The 17,329-nt window shown below is 67.1% G+C and overlaps 1 protein-coding gene across 5 annotated transcripts; it reads left to right on the top strand.

Moving 5' to 3' along the window:
- Positions 1 to 775: 775 nt before the first annotated feature.
- On the top strand, positions 776 to 11,881 carry GCGR (glucagon receptor). 5 transcript variants are annotated; one of them, XM_054846975.1, is made up of 14 exons: positions 776 to 1,180; positions 8,387 to 8,551; positions 8,820 to 8,916; positions 9,012 to 9,119; positions 9,315 to 9,436; positions 9,521 to 9,627; positions 9,752 to 9,905; positions 9,971 to 10,130; positions 10,214 to 10,274; positions 10,520 to 10,589; positions 10,767 to 10,855; positions 10,978 to 11,116; positions 11,240 to 11,281; positions 11,363 to 11,881. In XM_054846975.1, exons 2-14 carry the CDS (start codon positions 8,498 to 8,500, stop codon positions 11,657 to 11,659), a joined length of 1,500 nt encoding a protein of 499 aa, XP_054702950.1. In that variant the 5' UTR covers positions 776 to 1,180; positions 8,387 to 8,497; the 3' UTR covers positions 11,660 to 11,881. The 5 variants fall into 5 exon arrangements, with proteins under 5 accessions (XP_054702950.1, XP_054702952.1, XP_054702953.1 ...); XM_054846977.1 differs by lacking the exon at positions 776 to 1,180 and adding an exon at positions 1,416 to 1,437; XM_054846978.1 differs by lacking the exon at positions 776 to 1,180 and adding an exon at positions 1,875 to 2,045 and having other exon boundaries at positions 8,835 to 8,916.
- Positions 11,882 to 17,329: the final 5,448 nt, after the last annotated feature.

The following is a 17,329-nucleotide window of genomic DNA, read 5'->3' as shown; positions in this document are numbered from 1 at the left end:
CGGTCTCAGCTGAGTGGGCAGCCCCTGGGCAGAGCTGTGCCAAGGGCGCCTGCCCGCCTCCGCCTCTTCGTCGGAGCTGCCTCCTGGATGTGACACTAATTGGGCTCCAGCAGGCGGAACGGAGCCAGCCTGGGACAGCAGAGAAGTGAAGGCTCGTCACCTTAACGAAGTCTAATGATGCTGGCTGGCATCACTGCTTTGTTCCCATGCCTGGCCCCATGTGAGAGCGGTGGGCAGGTGAGTGTGGGGCGAGCTGAGCCCTCCTTCCTCGCGAGGGGCTGGGGGCTGCCTGGCCCTGGCAGGGCTGCGGTGGCTTGTCCCCCCGGCCACCCCAGCACCGCTTCCAGGGCTGACGGGTGCTGCTCTGTGCCCGTGCAAAAGGCCAACAGGGAGCAGGAGAGTGATGGAGCCGCAGGGCCCTGCCCCAACAGAGCCCTGCCGAGGGGGCCATTCCAGCTGGGCTGCGGTCCCACCGGCTGCACCAGGCACTCGTACATTCTTCCTCCATCCCTTACGGCAGCTGAGCTGCGCTGTGGCCACGCCGGCAGGACACCATGTGCCAGACACAGCCTGGAGCACGGAGCGTCCAGCAGCTGCACAGTGCGGGAGCGCTTCTTATCTCTGAGGATCGGAAAACAAGAGGCCTTGGACTGTCAACAGCCCGTTGCCAGCAGTGTGTGTGCTCACTGGCCCCTCTGTGTTTAGCTGACGGGCCCCTCCTGGTCTCATCCTGCCCTCTGCCCGGGCCTCTGCCTGCCCCCGGGCAGCGTGCCGAGCCCCAGGCCCTGCTGCCCGGAGGGGCTCCCACAGGTCACCCCTTTGCCTGCTCCGGGCAGGGCTGGGGGGGGCCGGTCCTCCCTGTCCACAGCCTCCTCCCGACCCGGGGGGGTGCGAGGGCTGTCTGCAGGGGTGCAGCCAGCAGTCCGACCGCCCCGGCGCTGGCGAGGCACCTGCGAGCCCCAGTGTGTGCCCGGGCCGCTCCGTCCGCCCCCGCAGGGGCTTCCAGCGAGTGGGCGACTGAGCAGCGCGAGACCCGGCGGGCGGCACCAGCTGGGGGGCTCCGGGGAGCCTGGCGCTGCCGCTGGCCCCGGGGGCCGGGCTGGCCGGGCTCCAGGTGGGAGGACGCTCGGTGTCCCGGAGCTGCCGCAGCCTGCACGGCCGCCACGGCTGTGGGCCCAAGGTAAATATGTTTGTGCCCAACGGCCGGGGCAGCGCGGCGGGTGGGCTGCTGGCATCCCCGCGGCCGGGGATCTGCCCGGGCCCACGCTCCAGCGCCGGAGCCGGGGGCTCGGGGGGTGCCCAGGGCGTTTGCTGCCGCGCCGGGCTGTGTTTACCTGGTCGTGCTGCAGCAGGACAGCGTGCGGCAAACACGGACCCGTCACCGCCAGCGGCGGCCGGACCGAGGGGGTCGAGGCAGCTCCCGGCGGCGCGGCAGAGGTTTGTCCGGCTCCTCGAGAGGGGCGAGCCCCGCTCCCGCGGCAGGAGCTGCCGGCTCCGCGCACAGGCAGGGCGGGACCGGGGCCGGGGGGACGGGACGGGACAGCGCCGGGAAACCCCCGGGGACCGCAGGAGAGCCCCGAGCCCCTGCCGCCTCGCTGGGGCCGAGGGAACCTTCCCGGGGCACCGCGCCCTCGGGGGCCCGTGCGGTCCAGCTTCCCCCTCGCCGCTCAGCCCGCCCCGTCCCCGCCGGCGAGCCGAGCCGGTGCCCGGGAGCGGGGCGGGGCGGAGGAGCTGGCGGCGGGGACAAGCGCCGGCGCCCCCGCAGCAACCGGGAGCGGCCGCCGGTGATGCGGCGCCGGGCGGGGCGGGGGGCACCGGGCTGCGGCCCCCCCCCCCCCCCCGTGCCGGCGGGAGGAGCGGGGCGGTGGGACGCGGCTCCCCGCCCGCGGTCCCTCCCTCCGCACCGATCCCTCCCCCCGACCCGCCAAAGCCGCCGCCTCCGCGGCTCCGGCAAAAGTTTTCGCCGGAGCGGCCGAGCGCGCCGGTCCCGGTCCCCGCCAGCACCGAGATGCGCCCGGGAGCCGCCGCGCGCCCAGCCCCGACAGGTACCGGGAAGAGGGGGGGAGAAGGGAGGGGAGCGCCCATCCCCGCGGTCTCTGGGCTCCCCGTCCAGCGGGATGCCGCTCGCCCCGTCCCGCGGATGCGGACTCGGCTCGCGGTTGCGCATCCCCGGGGCCGCGGTTTGAGCCCCGGGAGTCCGGAGCGGCAGCTCCCACAGCCGTCCCGGTGCTGGACGCCGGCCCCGGCGGGGCTGAGCTCCTCGGCAAGGGGCGTCCTGGGCCGGGGACGTCCCAGCTGGGCCGTGCCCGGTCCCAGCCTGAGCCGCTGCCTCCGGCATCCCCGGGAAGGGGCTCTGCCCTGGGCATCTCGGCACCCCTGGGTGCTGCCGTGGCTGTTGTGACCCCCGGGCGAGGGGTATCAGCGGGGCTCTGACACGCTGGGAGCATCTCCCTGAGAAGCCCCTCGCCGGGGTGGTTGCCCGCTGGGTCTCCCTGCCGTGGGCACAGCAGTGCCTGCGGCTTTCTTGCCGAGGGGCGGAAGCAGGGGACACTTTTCCACCCTTTCCAGCGCTCCCCGAGCTCTCTGGGTGTTGCAGGGGCCCATTGCGAGTGCCCTTTGTGACTCTGTCCCAAGCTCTGCTGTGTCAACACGGTGTTGGTAAATGGCTTTGTTTAACCAGGACATGTTGGGTATGTGACCTTGCCGCCCTCGTGGTTGCAAGCGCATCTCCAAAGCGGCTGCCGAGATCACCTCTGCCTGGCGTTGCACTTCCCAGCCCAGCAGCTCCCTCCGGGCGGCAAGGGGGAGCAGGGCACGCTGGTGCCAGTCCGTCCCCCCTTGAGCCGTGGCGGCTGGATGGGCAGAGGACGGGGCATCTGCTGCTGCCCAGCCAGCGCTGCTGAGCGTGGGTCTGCCCAGCGCCTCGCCCTGCACCCTGTAATGCAGCTGCCTTGCCCCACGCAGCACTCAGCAGCGTGTGTTGTGGGTGTCCTGACCCATTCCAAATTCAGTGGATGCCCCTGCGATTTCCTTGGCTTTATCTGTGCATCAGCAGGACAATTTAGGGCCCGCAGGACCCCTCCTCGGCATGTTAGTGCTGCCCCAGCTGCCAGCTCCTGTCCTTCCCACCAATCCCTGCTCCTTTCCGCACGCTGTGGTGCAGATTTTTTTTTTTTTATGTTCTGTTGCCTGGAGAGGGAAAAAGAAAAAAGGCTAAATGGAGAAGAGGCAAAATGTGGATTAAAAATAGTTAATGAAAAAATGTGACCGCAAGCCCTGATCAGCAGTGCAGGGCTGAGACCAGCTGCCGAGCGCAGCGCTGCTCATGCACCTCACTGCGCCAGGCAGAGGCAAAAGCAGGGTCTGGGCAAACCAGATGCAAGGGAGATGGGACGGCCGCTCCGCTCCATCCCCCTGTGCTCCTCCGTTGCATCCTGCCCTGTCCCGCATCCCCCATGGCCTGAGCCCCTGTCCTTGTCTGTTTATCCCAGCCCAGGGGGTCCGGGGAACTTGGCTGCGAGCAGCAGGCGCCAGTGGACGGCTGGGCACGAGTGCCGCCCCGCAGCACCCCCCCGCAGCACCCCCTGCCTCCAGCACGACTGGCAGCTGGCCGTGCCCAGGTGCTGCCGGTGCCTCAGGACAGGGAAGGACCCTGCCAGGACCCCTGCCAGGACGGGCTGCTGTGCTCAGTGTCGCTCGCACATCTGCACCTTGGCAGGGGAGGGTTTGAGCTCGCTCCTCGGTGAGGGACCAGGAGGTTGTCCCAAGCTCCACGATGACTGCAGTGTTCATTCGTGACACGCGCTGCTCTGGGAAGGTGGGCGCTGAGCTCCCAGTGCAGGCACACGTGCACACATCCCTGTCTGCACTGACCTTTTCCGAGGCTTTTCCCAGTCCTGTGCTTCCCCTGTGACACGCTAACCACACGTGTCACACCGTGTCTCTCATGCCATCCTCCTGTGTTTCATGGGTTTTCATGCAATGTGATGAACAAGAAGAACGTGTTTTCCCGAGCCAGGACTGAGGTGCTGTGTGGCTCAGCATCCCGTCGCCAGAGCCTGCCAGGCAGCAAGGCTATTCGACCGCTGCCTGGCTGCCGACCACACTCCCTCCCTGGTACATGGCAGCCGTGGAAGATGCCCTTGACCGTCCCTTTCGGTAGCAGGGCAGTTGTAGAGGTGATGCAAAGAGCGTTCGTCCTGATGGCACAGGGGCGAGTGTCGTTTGTTTGCATCTTGTGTTGCAGTTGCAAAAACGTTGTCAGGCTTGGTTTAGGTTTTCTTGGTCCAAAGTGACACAGAATCTGACATCGTTGGTGCCTGGTGACATTGGCTCACTCCGTGTGCTGCTGCTCAGGGTTTCCACAATCATGTAGCTCTGTGCAAACGAGCTGCCGTCTTGCAGCGTGAGGGCTGCTCCAGGCAGTTCAGCAGCTCCTTGGCTGCCCGCCTTCCTTGTACTCGCTTCACGAGGTGGACGGGAGCAGTTGTGGGGAGCAGGAGGCACCCCCAAGCTCAGGGCAGGGACACAGGTGGGGACAGTGTGGGGTGCTGGCCAGACCTCCTGGGCCTCCCCACCACGGCCGTCTCCCCCCACCACTTGCCCTGCTTGCCGTGATCCTGGGTGGAAAGTGGAGCAGCATCTGCAGGGCCAGGCTCGCGCTGGCATTGCATCAGCTCTGGCCCTGCACCGTCCCCTCCCCGCCAAGTGCCGAAGCCCCTGCTGCGCTGGCTTGTAGCTCTGAGCTCAAAGCCAAGCCAGCCGTGGAAAGCGCTGCATTAGCGCACTGGGGGCTAATCCCCACGTTTGGAGGGCACGCAGCTCCCACCGCCACCTCCTGAGCAAGTGGTGCGGTGCTGGGCGCAGGACTGGGGTGGGCTGCGCCAGCCTCCCAGCACTTGTACCGGGCTGTGGCTGTGCCAGGGTACGCCCAGGTCACGTTGCTGATGCCCATGAGTGTCCCGTGGAGGCTTCACCGAGCCGCTGATCCGTGCAGCAATCGGCCACAGCGATCCCAGATGTGGAGCTCGTTCCCTTGCACGTGTTGGTGGCAGCCAGAGCCGGGCTCTGGCCGGGGCAGCAAAATCCTCGGGGGAAGCCAACCTGGGGAGGAAGGGGAGAGCGTCTCTCCCCCGGGCAGGGCCCGGCACTCAGCCAGGATCTGCGTGAGCACAGAGCTGCTGCAGGGCAGCGCAGGGGCTGCACACCCACGGGCGGGGGGCAAAATCCCAACACAAGCCTTTTCCCATCCGTTCCCTATGGCTTGGTGCGATGCTGCAGCAAGTACTTGGCTCGCCACATCCCCTCCCCAGGCTGCACACCCCGGCCCCTGCCTGCCAGCACACCCTGGGGCCGATGGCTGCCGGGCCATGAGCTGCAGGTCTGGGGGCCACAGGGAGGCTGGTGGTGGTGGTGGTGGGGGGTCCTTGCTTTGGCCCCGCTGCTGCAGGGGTTGGCACCGCTGGCTTGGGAAGGGCTCGGCACAGGAACGCAGGTGCCAGCGACCACCCCGCTCCCCCCACCCCAAGGGTAGATGATGGTGCCTGTGTCTGACACCTCCAGCGCTGGGGCTGCCAGCATTGACCCCTTTTCACATGTGGGTGCAGCCGTCCCGGGGCTGGTTCCTCTTTCCTCTCCCATCACGGGCATGAGGTCTTCCCTTCACTGCTGTGGCAGTGGAGCAGCGCCGGGTGTTTGCAGCCCAGCCTCCGCGGGGGTCAGCAGCCGCAGAGCCATGACACGGGAACACACTGCGTTGCCCAATGCCAGCGTGGGGCAAAAGTCCCCTGCTTGCCCACTGCAGCACGCCGCAGCCCCAGCAGATGCACCCACTCATGTGCCGCGTACCCTCCACCAAGTGCCCACGGCTCGGTGTGGTGGGGGGGTCCCCCAAAGCCCGGCCCCGGCTGGGGATGAAGTGCTAGGGCAGGAAAACGTGGCACCAGGAGCCAGTCAGGCACGGCAGGGTGAGGGGAGGTGGTGACATGGAGCTGGGTCCGTCCCGTGGTGCTGCCTCTGGCAGCAGTGGACGTGGCAGAGAGGGGCTCCCGGCACTGGCAGCCACAGCACGTCCAGCCAGCAGCAACCGCTGCTCCGAGCGCTGTGGGCACTGATGCTGGGCAATGCCAGCTCCCCGGGAGGTGCTCAGCGCTGCCGGTGGTCCAAGCCGCCCCAGACCCCGCCGTCCTGGCCGTGCAGGGCCACTGCTCCTTCCTCCCTGCTGCTGCCCATCTGTGCCGAACCAGGGACAACTGGTCCACAGCTACTCCTGCACGCGCGTGGTGTCTGCTAGAAATAGCCTGTGTCTCCGTGAGCGCACCGTGGGGTGGCCGAGCTGCCGGGGGTCCCTCGCACCGCAGGGAACGGGGGGGCCGGCATGTTGCTGTGGCTGTGCATCACCGCGGGCAGCTGGGGCAAAGGGCCTGGGCAGGGCCCTGCTGCGAAGCGGGGAGCCCCGTGCCGGAGGCGAGGAGCGTGACCGGCCCCGTGCGCCAGGACCCCTCACCCAGTGCAGTCTGCCCAGCTTGGCCGCAGCAGGGCCCCGGGGCCGGGGGAGCGGCTGCCAGCCCAGGGGGGAGTCTAGGGCAGAGGCCTCCCCGCCGCTAAATCCCATTGCAGGCAGCTAAAAATAGAGACACCTCTGCCCCAAAGCTGCCCCCCCAGCCGCAGAGAGGAGCTGGCAGCGAGTTTGCCGCTGACCTGCGGTGCCCGGGAGGAGCGTTTCCTCCCAGGACAGGGATGCTCGGGGCAGGGGCCAGGCACCGGGAGGTGCCCGTGGGGCTGGGCCATGGGCGGCAGCGGGACGGGGCAGGTGGGGATGTTGGCGGGGGGCTGAGGGGGGGCACAGGGACAGGAAAGCTGGCGGGGGGCTGGGGGGGGGGCTGAGGACAGGGATGCTGGCATGGGCAGGTGGCTGGGGGGCACCCACTGAAGGTCCCTGTTCCCAGAGCCCACCCAGGGCGGTCTGTCCCAGGAGACAGTTCCTTCTGTCCTGGGACTGCCTAAATAAGGCGCGCGCCGGCAGGTCCAGCTCCCCGAGCCGCATCTGGAGCCCCATGCGCTGATTAATGAGCTTCTCAGGCAGCCGCTTGCGACATGGCGAGTGGGTCTGCATGGAGGAAACACGACTTTCCCAGGGATAAAAATAGACATGGGCAGAGCGGTGAGCCCTGGGAGCGGTGGCTGATCGGGGAGCGCGGCACTCCGGCCGGTGCCTGGGGGGAGGCTGGGGGGGGGGGGGGGTGTTGATGCCGCAGTGTCTGCGGTGGCACCAGCAGTACTGTCTGTTCTGTCCCCATCATCCCTCCCGCTCGGCTGCCCTCACCCCACACAGCCGTGCCGTGCCACGCCACGCCGTGCCACTGCCATCAGAATGGCCCCTTGTCGGAAGAGCTGAAATCCCACTCAGGAGCCCCGTAACCGGCTTAGGGGGATGGAGGGAATTACAGCGCCTCGTGAGCTGGGCTTTGCACGGGAGCTCCCAGGCACCATGTCAGATGAGGTGCCCTGTCGCTCGCTCGGGCAGGGGGGCGATGGAGCCGCGGCTGAGCTGGTCCCGGGGCCACGGCAAACCCACAAGCCGGGGATCCCTGTGGGTTAATGGTTAACCACCCTGGGGCTGGCAGCCATCCCTGCCCGCTCCCTGCCCACCTCCATCCCCGGGTGGGTGCTGCAGCTGGGCGGACCTGCAGGGCCAGGGACGGGGACAGGGCACCCCAAGAGCCACCCTGCGGGGCCGTCCCAGGGCCTGGCCACCTCCACCGCTGGACAGGACCTGCCACGAGCAGTGGCGAGGAGGCGGTGGGGAGGGGAGGCAGCCCGGGTGCCAACCCCTACCCCAAGAAGATGCTCTGGCATGAAGAGGGGTCCTGGCTGCCACCTGGTTCCTGGGTTCTCGGGACTCAGCACCGGCACACTGCTGGGCACCAGCACCGGTGAGGGGTGGCCCCAGCCTGGGTCTGTGCGTGGGGGGGGTCCGGAGGCGGCGTTGCGGCACAAGGGTCTGCCCTGCGCAGGGGTGATGTCCTGCATGTGGCCTCGCTCCAGCCACGCAGGGGCTGGGGAAAATGCGAGAGCTGGGGACCAGGGGCGGTCTGGTCTTGGCTCGGCAGGCAGAGGGGCGTCGTGGCCGCGGTTCCGCAGCAGAAACAGCAGGTACCAGCAGCTCTTCAGCCTAACGGGAAAATGCACAAAGACCCAGCTGAACGTTAAAGCCAGGCGGGGTCAGGCAAGGACGGGGACAGGAGCATGGTGCTGTGACCAGGGACGGCTCTGCGCCGGGGTGTCCTCCCCTCCCGCACCCGCCTGCCCCCGGCTGCGTGTCCCCTGGCTCTGCCCCGGGATGGGTCCTGCCACCCGCGTCCCCGTGACCCAGCGTCTCGTGCAGGGTCACCCATGCGCCAGGGCCCTCCCCGCCAGGGCAGAGGAGCTGCCGAGGGCCGGTAGGAAGCCAGGCACCCCGCACTGTTCTCCATGTGGCTTGTGCCCTGGCAGAGGGATGTCCCAGCCGCGTCTCCTCAGCCTCCTGCTGCTGCTGCTGCTCTGCTGCCAGGTAAGGACGAGCCATCCCACACGATGGTGGTCTGCCCCGCACCCAGCCCGCTGCCTGCCCCAAGCCATCCCTGCCCGCCATGGCATGCTGCGCAGAGGCCGCTGCCCTCTCCTGCCTGCCCTGCCATCCGCATGGCATGGCACAGCGTGGCACAGCACGGCGCATTAGGCTGCGCTCACCCATGGCCATCCCCGAGCCGGGGTCGCTGCCCTCCCGGCATGGTGGCCCCTGTGGGCAGGGCATGGGTGACGCTGCCCGATGCCCCCAGAGCCCCTCCGCCCAGATCACGGATTTCCTCTTCGAGAGCTGGAAGGCGTACAGCGAGGAGTGCCACCGCAACATGAGCCGCCTGCCCGCGCCCACAGGTGAGAGCCGGCGTGGGGTCCCAGCGGGGTGGGGATGGGGGACGGGACGGTGTGGGGCCCAGCCGAGGGAACCACTATGTCCCGTCCCTCTGCAGAGCTGGTCTGTAACCGCACCTTCGACAAGTTCTCCTGCTGGCCCGACACGCTGCCCAACAGCACCGCCAGCGTCCCCTGCCCCTCGTTCCTGCCCTGGTACCAGAAAGGTAACGGCTGGGGGGGGTTGTGTGTGTGTGGGGGGGGGGGGGGGGGGGGGGGTGTGCACACACGTGTGTGCAGGTGCTGCTCCAAGCGGTCACGCCTGGCCCGGTGCACACGGCGCTGGCTCCGGGGCCCCGCACGCCCCATGGCCCCGCACGCCCCATGGCCCCGCACGCCCCATGGCCCTGCTCCCCTCGCAGTGAAGCACAGACACGTCTTCAAGACCTGCGGGCCGGACGGGCAGTGGGTGACAGGCCCCCGGGGACAGTCCCTGCGCGATGCCACGCAGTGCGAGCTCGATGCCGAGGACCTGGAGGCGCAGGTGGGCAGAGCTGGGGGGCAGCTGGTGCGGGGTCCCTGCCCTGCCCTGCCTGCCCCTGCCCTCACTTGCTCCCTCCCTCTCCAGGAAAAATTTGCCAGGACCTACGGCAGCTTCAAGGTGATGTACACCGTGGGCTACTCGGTGTCGCTGTGCGCACTGCTCCTCGCCCTGGCCCTGCTGCTGGGCTTCAGGTAGGGGTGTGGGCATGGCTGCCCGGCTGGGGGGCCGGTGGGGGCCGTGCTGGGGGGGTCGTGCATGGGGGGCTGTGCCGGGGGGCCAGGCATGGGCACTGACAGCAGCTCCCCGCCTCTGCAGCAAGCTGCACTGCATGAGGAACTACATCCACATGAATCTCTTCGCCTCCTTCATACTGAAGGGCGTCTCCGTGCTGGTCATCGACGCCCTGCTCAAGACCCACTACAGCGACAAGATTGACGACTACAACGTGCACATTTGGCTGAGCGATGAGGTGAGCGGTGGGGCCAGCAGGGCTGGGGGCACACGCAGTGCAGCAACCCTGACCCCTGCCCGCAGGCGGCCGCGGGCTGCCGGGCGGCCACGGTCTTCATGCAGTACGGCATCGTGGCCAACTACTGCTGGCTGCTGGTGGAGGGCATCTACCTGCACAACCTCCTGGTGGTGGCCGTCTTTTCCGAGAGGAGCTACTTCACCCTCTACCTGTGCATCGGCTGGGGTGAGTGCGGGCAGACTAGCTCCCCGTCCCCCGACCCTGTCCCCCGCCGTCCCTCACCTGCCCCCTGCCCACCTCCCCTCCAGGGGCGCCCATGCTGTTCCTCATCCCCTGGGTCGTTGTGAAGTTCCTGTATGAAAACATCCAGTGAGTACCAGCCCCTACGGCGGGTCGGCACCTGTGGGTGTGCGGGGCATGGGTGGGTGCATGTGGGACATGTTGGGGGGGTTGATGGTGTGACAGCCCTGGAGAGGCTGCGCACCATCGCCCTGTGCAAGGAGCAGGGTGCCGGGTCATGGCGCTTGCTCAGCTGGGGCTGCCAACAGCATGCCGGGCTCTAGCAGCCGCCCAGTCAAGGGGCTGCCCGGCAGTCCCCCTCCCCTCCCCTGCAGGTGCTGGACTACCAACAACAACATGGGCTTCTGGTGGATCCTTCGCTTCCCTGTGTTCCTGGCCATCCTGGTGAGTCCAGGGCTCTGGCTCTGCCCACTGCAGCCCACCGCTCTGCCCACCCTCACTTTGCATCTGTGAGGGCCCCACGCCTGCTGCGAAAATGGCTGCTCTGCCCGCTCTGTCTGCCCTGCCCTTGCCATCTCTGCCTCTGCCCTGCCCCTCACGGCTCACTCCGCTCCATTGCAGATCAACTTCTTCATCTTCATCCGCATCATCCAGATCCTCGTCTCCAAGCTCCGTGCGCACCAGATGCGCTACACCGACTACAAGTTCAGGTGGGTGGTGGGCACAGCTCTGACCCCACACGCCCGTGGTGCACAGACTGGTGTGCATGTGTGTGTGTGCGTGTGCGTGCCCACCCCGTGGCTCCCCCACTGACAAACCCCTCTCCACGCAGGCTGGCCAAGTCCACACTGACACTGATCCCACTGCTGGGCATCCACGAGGTGGTCTTCGCCTTCGTCACGGATGAACATGCCCAGGGCACCCTGCGCTATGTCAAACTCTTCTTTGACCTCTTCCTGAGCTCCTTCCAGGTGAGTCCAGCCCCGCAGGGGACCGACCCTCCGTGAGGACCCTCCGTCTCGGGAGAGATGAGGACCAGGGCTGGAGCTGGAGTTCAGTTGCGCATCTCTCTCACCTCTCCTCCCTCCGTCCAGGGGATGCTGGTGGCCATTCTCTACTGCTTCGTCAACAAGGAGGTGAGTGGGACGGCGTGGGAGCGGGCAGCCAGGCGGGGGGCAGCCAGCGGGTGTGGAGCAACTGACAGTGGCTGCCCGCAGGTGCAGGCAGAGCTGCTGAAGAGGTGGCAGCGCTGGAAGCTGGGGAAGGACCTGGCAGAGGAGTACAAGCACACCTACAGCCACGCACCCAGTGCCCGCAATGGTACCGGCAGCGCCTACGAGAAGCACCAGCTGGTGAGTGGCTGCGCCAATGGGCTGGGGCGCAGCCCGGCCGCCACACGCCCCGGCACCCACTACCTCGAGAGGACCGGCCACAGCACTGCCGAGCACCTCACCTTGGGGGACCGGCACCACTGCTACGAGTTCCCCGAGACCACGGCCGAGAGCCACTTCTGAGCCCGCAGCCAGAGCGGGAGGACTGTGCCAGCCCCGCTGCCGCAGGCTGAGCCATCGGGGGCAGCCGCTGCCTCAGTCCCCGTCCAGGCGCTTTGCAGGCTGTGTGGGACCCTGCCTGCCCCGGTGAGGACGCCGCGCTGGACGTGCGCGGGACAATGGATGTGGCTTGGCCGGCTGTGGGTGAGGCACAGCGAGTGGGACCTGGACCTCTGTGGGGAGGGGATCTGTGGGGCAGGGGGATCTGTGTGTGGGGTGGGATGGGGGGGTTTGTCCTGTGGTGCTGCCCTCGTGCGCCTTCGAGACCCTTTGCGCAGTGCTGTAATTTATCTGTCGTAACTGTAAATAGGTGTGGGCCCGTGCCGGGCTGCAGGGCCAGCTCCGTGTGCGCCTCTCTGTCCAGAACGGGTGTCTGGGGTGTGGGGACTGGCGATGCTGTGGGCCCAGACCGTGCCCACAAACACCCACTGGTGATGACCACAGCCACGGACAGGGAGCTGGGCCACTCAGCATGGATGGGCTGCAGCAGAATAGAGCCCCGCTGCCTGCCCCACAGCCCCGCTGCCTGCCCCATTGCCTGCCCCACGGCCCTGCGCAGGTGACCAAGGCAGACAGGAGGCAGCGGCTGCTGCAGCGCTGCCAGCCGGGGCTTCAGCTCCTGCCAGCACACGCTTTCCTCTGGCTGCTAATCGGCTCTGTCCTCTCACTGCCAGGAGCCCTTAATTAAATCATTTGGCTCTGCCCGCTGGCACCCCCTCTCTCCTGGGAGCCGGCCCAGGCCACGGGCCGGGCAGTGGCTGCCGGCAGCACCGAGCACTGTGAGCAGCAACCATAGGGTGAGGGGCTGTGGGTCCCCCTGTGCCGGTGGGCTGCTGTCTGCAGCGGGGAGGGAGTGCGGTGGGCTGGCACCCTAAGAGGCTTGTGCCACGCACATGAGCACTAAGCCCAGATGCCGCAGCTTTGGGCACCCCAGTCGCCTGGTGTTGCAGGGATTAGCAGGCACACCTCCCCAGCCAGGGGCACCCTGCCCGACGGGTGGCGGCGGGACAGACACCCGCCCTGCCATGACCCCCTGCTGCCCCACGGGCCCTGGGTGCGAGGCACTGCCTGTCACCCACTGCGACTGGCCCCTCCTGGCCACGAGCAGATGATGGTCCCCAGCTGTCCAGGCCCCACGCGCAGCCCAGCACAGGGGACATGAAGAGCATGGTGAGTGCTTGGAGCCGTGCCCCGGCAGCCATCGGCAGCCCCACGCAGTAAACAGCAGCGCTGGGCGGGTGGTCAGCCCCCTGCCAAATCCCACCCTGTCCCAGCATCGCCTGCACTGCCACGGCCACGGCCCTGCCCACCCCTGCCGGCTGGCATGAGGGACAGCAGGAGCCACACTGTCTGCACGGGGGGTGGCAGGGTCCCAGACCACTGCAAGGGCGTCAGCAGGGCTGGCCGTGGCATGGGGAGGGCATGTCCACAGCGCCGGCCCCGGCTGTGCTGTGCTTGGCTCCTGGCAGCAGCGCCGTGCGGAGCACGCAGTCATTTCCCTCTGTTTACTTGACAACTCGCTGTCTGCCCCGGCTGAGCAGGGACCCGGCGTCCAGGGGTCGGTGCAGCACAGGCAGCGGGGACGTGGGGCGCAGGGGTCTGGGCCTTGGTGCCGGGGGCTGCGAGCCTGTGGCAGCAATGCCGTGGGGCCACGGTAGCCATGGGGGAGCGGTGCTGAGTGGGTGAGGGGAGGGGAACACAGGGGTGGGGGTCTGCCTGATCCCCTGAGCGCGGGGATGGCAATGGGGATGAGGATGGGGACGGACCCTGCCCAGAGCTGCAGAGCTGGAGCCGGTCAGAGCAGCCCCCGTGGAGCTGCTGGCCCCCACGGCCGCTGCCGTCACTGTGGCCTCCTGTTGTGGTAACGAGCCTAATTGAGGTAAATTGCTGGAGCACGAAGTGGTTTCTGGGAAGGTAAATATGGTCATCGTGCGGCGCCGGGCCCTGCGCCTGTTGCTCCCATGTTGCTATGGCAACACCCCACTGTCCCCATCCGTTTCCCCCCCCCCCCCATGACACCATCACACCCCGCCAGGGCCAGGCTGGCCCCACAGCGCCGGGGGCACGGGGACCCCCAGACCGTGCCCAGGAGGGGTGACATGCAGCACTGGGGCCCTGTGTCTGTCACACCATGATGGGGACGCTTTGGGGGCCCCAAGCCAGCCCCAGCCCATGGGGTGTCCCTGCAGCAACACTGTGTGTGCCCTGGGGCCATGGGGCAGCCCCCGGCACTGCCCCGTGTCCCCACGGCCCCCTGTCCCCTGCCCCAACTCCTTGTCATGTCTCACCATCCTGCCCGCAGGCTGACTGGGTCTGGCACCCCAAGGGGTGTGGGTCGGAGCACGTCCCATAGCACCGGCCGCCAGCCCGGCTGCTGCCCCAAAGCTGGGGCATTGCCTGTGCCACAGGGCTGAGCCTGCAGCCCTGTGCCCCAGTCGTTCCCCCCAGCTCCCAGAGAGCCACATGCCCTGGCCAGCAGCTCCCACATGTGGCTGGTGGCTCCCCGGCACACATGGACCCCCAGGAGTGCTCCTCGGGAGGGGCACAGCTCCTGGGACCCCAGGGAGAGGGAACAGGGTGCCCGCAGCCCCTGGGAGCAGGGCCAGCCCTGGCCCGAGGAGCTCGTTCCCACGGGACTGCCGTCAGCATCCTTTCCCATCACCGCAGAGTCTCTGGAAGCGGCTGGCCCGCTGCCCCTGTGCTGCCATGCCCACCGGCTGCCAGGGCTCTGGCTGGACCCAGGGCTGATCTGGAGCCTCCACTCACAGTGGGTGCCTGCAGGACACGGCACCCACCCTGCACCGGGCTGCGGGACAGGGCAGGCAAGACGTGGGTGGCTTGGAGGAAGCTGCCCGTGCCCCTTGCCCCGGGGACCCTGCTGGGGCCGCAGCGAAGGCTGGGGCTGGGGGACCCCTCCCTGCCGTGGCCTGGCTCTGCCCGCAGCGGGCGCCACCCCCTGTGCACCCTGACGGCACCCTGGGGTGCATGACTCAGCAGCACAGCCTGCACCCCACACCCCCGGGGTACAGCTCAGGCAGCACAACCTGCACAACGCGCGCGCGCGCACACACACACACGCACTCCTGCAGACCTCGGCTGCCTGGCAGGAGCCGCCCGTTCCCAGTGACCGGTGGCACGAAGGCAGTGCCACCAGCCAGCACGCCCCGGGCAGAGAGTCGTGGAATCCCAGGATGGTTTGGGTTGGAAGGGACCTTTAAAGGTCATCGAGTCCAACCCCCTGCCATGGGCAGGGACATCTTCAACTAGATCAGGCTGCTCGAGCCCTGTCCAACCTGGCCTTGAATGTCTCCAAGGATGGGGCATCTCCCTCCTCTCTGGGCAACCTGTGCCAGGGTCTCACCACCCTCAGCCTAACAAATCCCCCTGCTTGGGGGAGCAGAGGCGGGACTCGGCCACAGCGAGAGTCCCTGGCTGTGGGGCTAAACCTGGCGGAATGGGGCCACAGCAATAAATCGCCGCCCGACTCGGCCGGCCCGGGCAGCAGCACCCCCCGCGGCTGCAGCCAGGCACCCCGGGGCCGCGGCGCCTCGCAGGAATACTCCCACTTTATCAAGGGAATTGAGCACCGCAAATTGGTCTTCTAAGTAGATTCTGCCCGCTGCTGTCCCCTCTTCCCACCGCTTAATTCAATGATACAACACATACCTCTCTTCCTCCCACCGTTTAATCTAATGATAAGCACCGTATCCGAGTCACAGGGAAAATAAACCCTTGCCGAGTTCGATTTTTATAGGTAAACAGCCTGATTTCTCTGGCCTGCGGCCTCACTCCCTTGCAGGGGCACCCCCCCCGCCACCTGACTTCCACACTTCTGCGCTGCCTCACCGCCCTCACCCCCGTGGTTTGTTATTAGTCTTTATAAAAATCTCCTGTTTATAGAATGATTTTTGTACGACATTTCATTAGAGTTCAAGCAACTGCTTTGCCTCTGGCTTTACAGCACCCAAGCCAAGAGAAAAAAAAGGCAGAGGCCGGCGGGGTTGGGCTGCACGACCCCCATACATGCCCTTGGGCTCGGGGACATGACTGCACCCCCCAGAACGGTGCCAGCCATGGGGAGCAGTGCCGGGCTCCACAGCAGCCGGCCCGGGCCGGGGAGGAAGGCGGGTGGGCACCATGCAGAGCCCATCCCACACCGGGCCGTGAGCCCTGCCAGGCGCAGGCAGAGCCAGCCGTGCCCGGCTGTCGGAGCAGCGAGCCAGCCGGCTGCAGCTCTCTGTGCCGGAGCACTGGGGGCACGACCTGCAGACGAGCTGCTTGGGGGTGCTGCCGTCCGGCTGCACCGGCAGCATGGGGCCAGCGCTGGCCGTGTCAGGGCGGCTCTTGCCCACACAGGCAGCCCTGTCCTGCTCCCCTCGCACCACGCACCGCTCCCTTCCATGGCTACCCCAAGGTGCAGGGGCTCCCCCAACCATCAGGCTCCAGACACCAAACCCACCGCAGTCCCTTCCATCCCCTCGGGGCACACGGACACAGGACTCACTGCTCCGGATGCGCTCAGGACTTTGAGCCGGGGCAGCCCCGCTCAGCCCCGCACTCCCTGGACATGGGGCACACCACGGGGCCCATCCTGCAGGAAAACTCGAAGGAGAGGGGCCACGACATCGATAACCACCACCTCTTGCCCCTGCGCCCCAAGGGCACTCGCTCCCTGCCAGCCACAGGGAAGCGGGACCTGGCAGCTCCGGGGCAAGGGAGCAGGCCCAGGGGCAGCTCTGGCAGAGTCGGCAGCAAGAAGGGACCGAGGAACCATCCTGCTGTGCCACAACCGGGCGGCGCGCCCGATACACAACCCCAGGAATGTTTTGGTGACGGGAGGTAAACAGGGTCATGGCTAAGTGTAAAGAGATGCACTTGAGGAGAAATTCTAGCAATGCTAAGTATAGTTTAAATGCCACTAAAGCAGGGGAGGGAAGAGGATACGCGTGTATTAATAGTCTCAACATTTAAATCCTTGGTCCAGCGACAGCTCCTAGGATGCTGGCAGGAGGGCGGCCCGAGCCCAAGGGCATTGTGCTACCAGCACCCAGCCCAGAGCAAGTGCAAGGGCAAGATCCCTTCTGGAGAAATATAAAGAAATAAAAGTAAGAGGCAGCTTCTGCTCTCTGCATTACTTCTCCTTAGGACTTGGTCTCCTTGGCCCGAAAAGGCACAGAAAGCCCTGGTCTGTGCTGAAGTCTAAAATGGAAAACACGGGGCTTCAGCCACAAAATAGAAATCTTTTGGAAGTCTAAAAAAGGGAAGAACAAGGACTCTGCCCCAGAAACGCTGCAGGCACAGACGGGCCTGCACTGATGGTGCAGCAGGTAGACGCAGCTTGCGGGCACAGGCAACCGAGGAACCAAGGGGGGGGATCGGGCAGGGAACAGCACGCCGGGACACCACGGCCAAGACAACCCTCTCACGGGCCTTTGCAGCACCGCGCCAGGCACAGTACACCAGGATGTGGGGATGGCACACCAGCACTGTCAGGAGCGGCTGGGCAGCGTCCTGCACACTGCTCCACCCCCAGGCACAACCGCTGCAGCCAACAGCCGGGGGATCGGCCCTGTGCCCGGCTGAGGCAGCCGTGGAGCAGGGGCTGTGGCGGGCATCGTCACACGGAGGCAGACC

This window comes from Grus americana, chromosome 18, assembly GCF_028858705.1.
Source record: "Grus americana isolate bGruAme1 chromosome 18, bGruAme1.mat, whole genome shotgun sequence".
NCBI lineage: Eukaryota > Metazoa > Chordata > Aves > Gruiformes > Gruidae > Grus > Grus americana.
This window is presented reverse-complemented; position numbering and strand designations above follow the sequence as displayed.

Bases quoted from the DNA above. Each gene is read 5' to 3' on its own strand.
- GCGR (XM_054846975.1), top strand. From the start codon at position 8,498: ATGTCCCAGCCGCGTCTCCTCAGCCTCCTGCTGCTGCTGCTGCTCTGC. The intron at 8,917-9,011 runs GTGAGAGCCGGC...GTCCCTCTGCAG, and splicing joins CCGCCTGCCCGCGCCCACAG to AGCTGGTCTGTAACCGCACC. The intron at 9,628-9,751 runs GTAGGGGTGTGG...CCGCCTCTGCAG, and splicing joins GCCCTGCTGCTGGGCTTCAG to CAAGCTGCACTGCATGAGGA.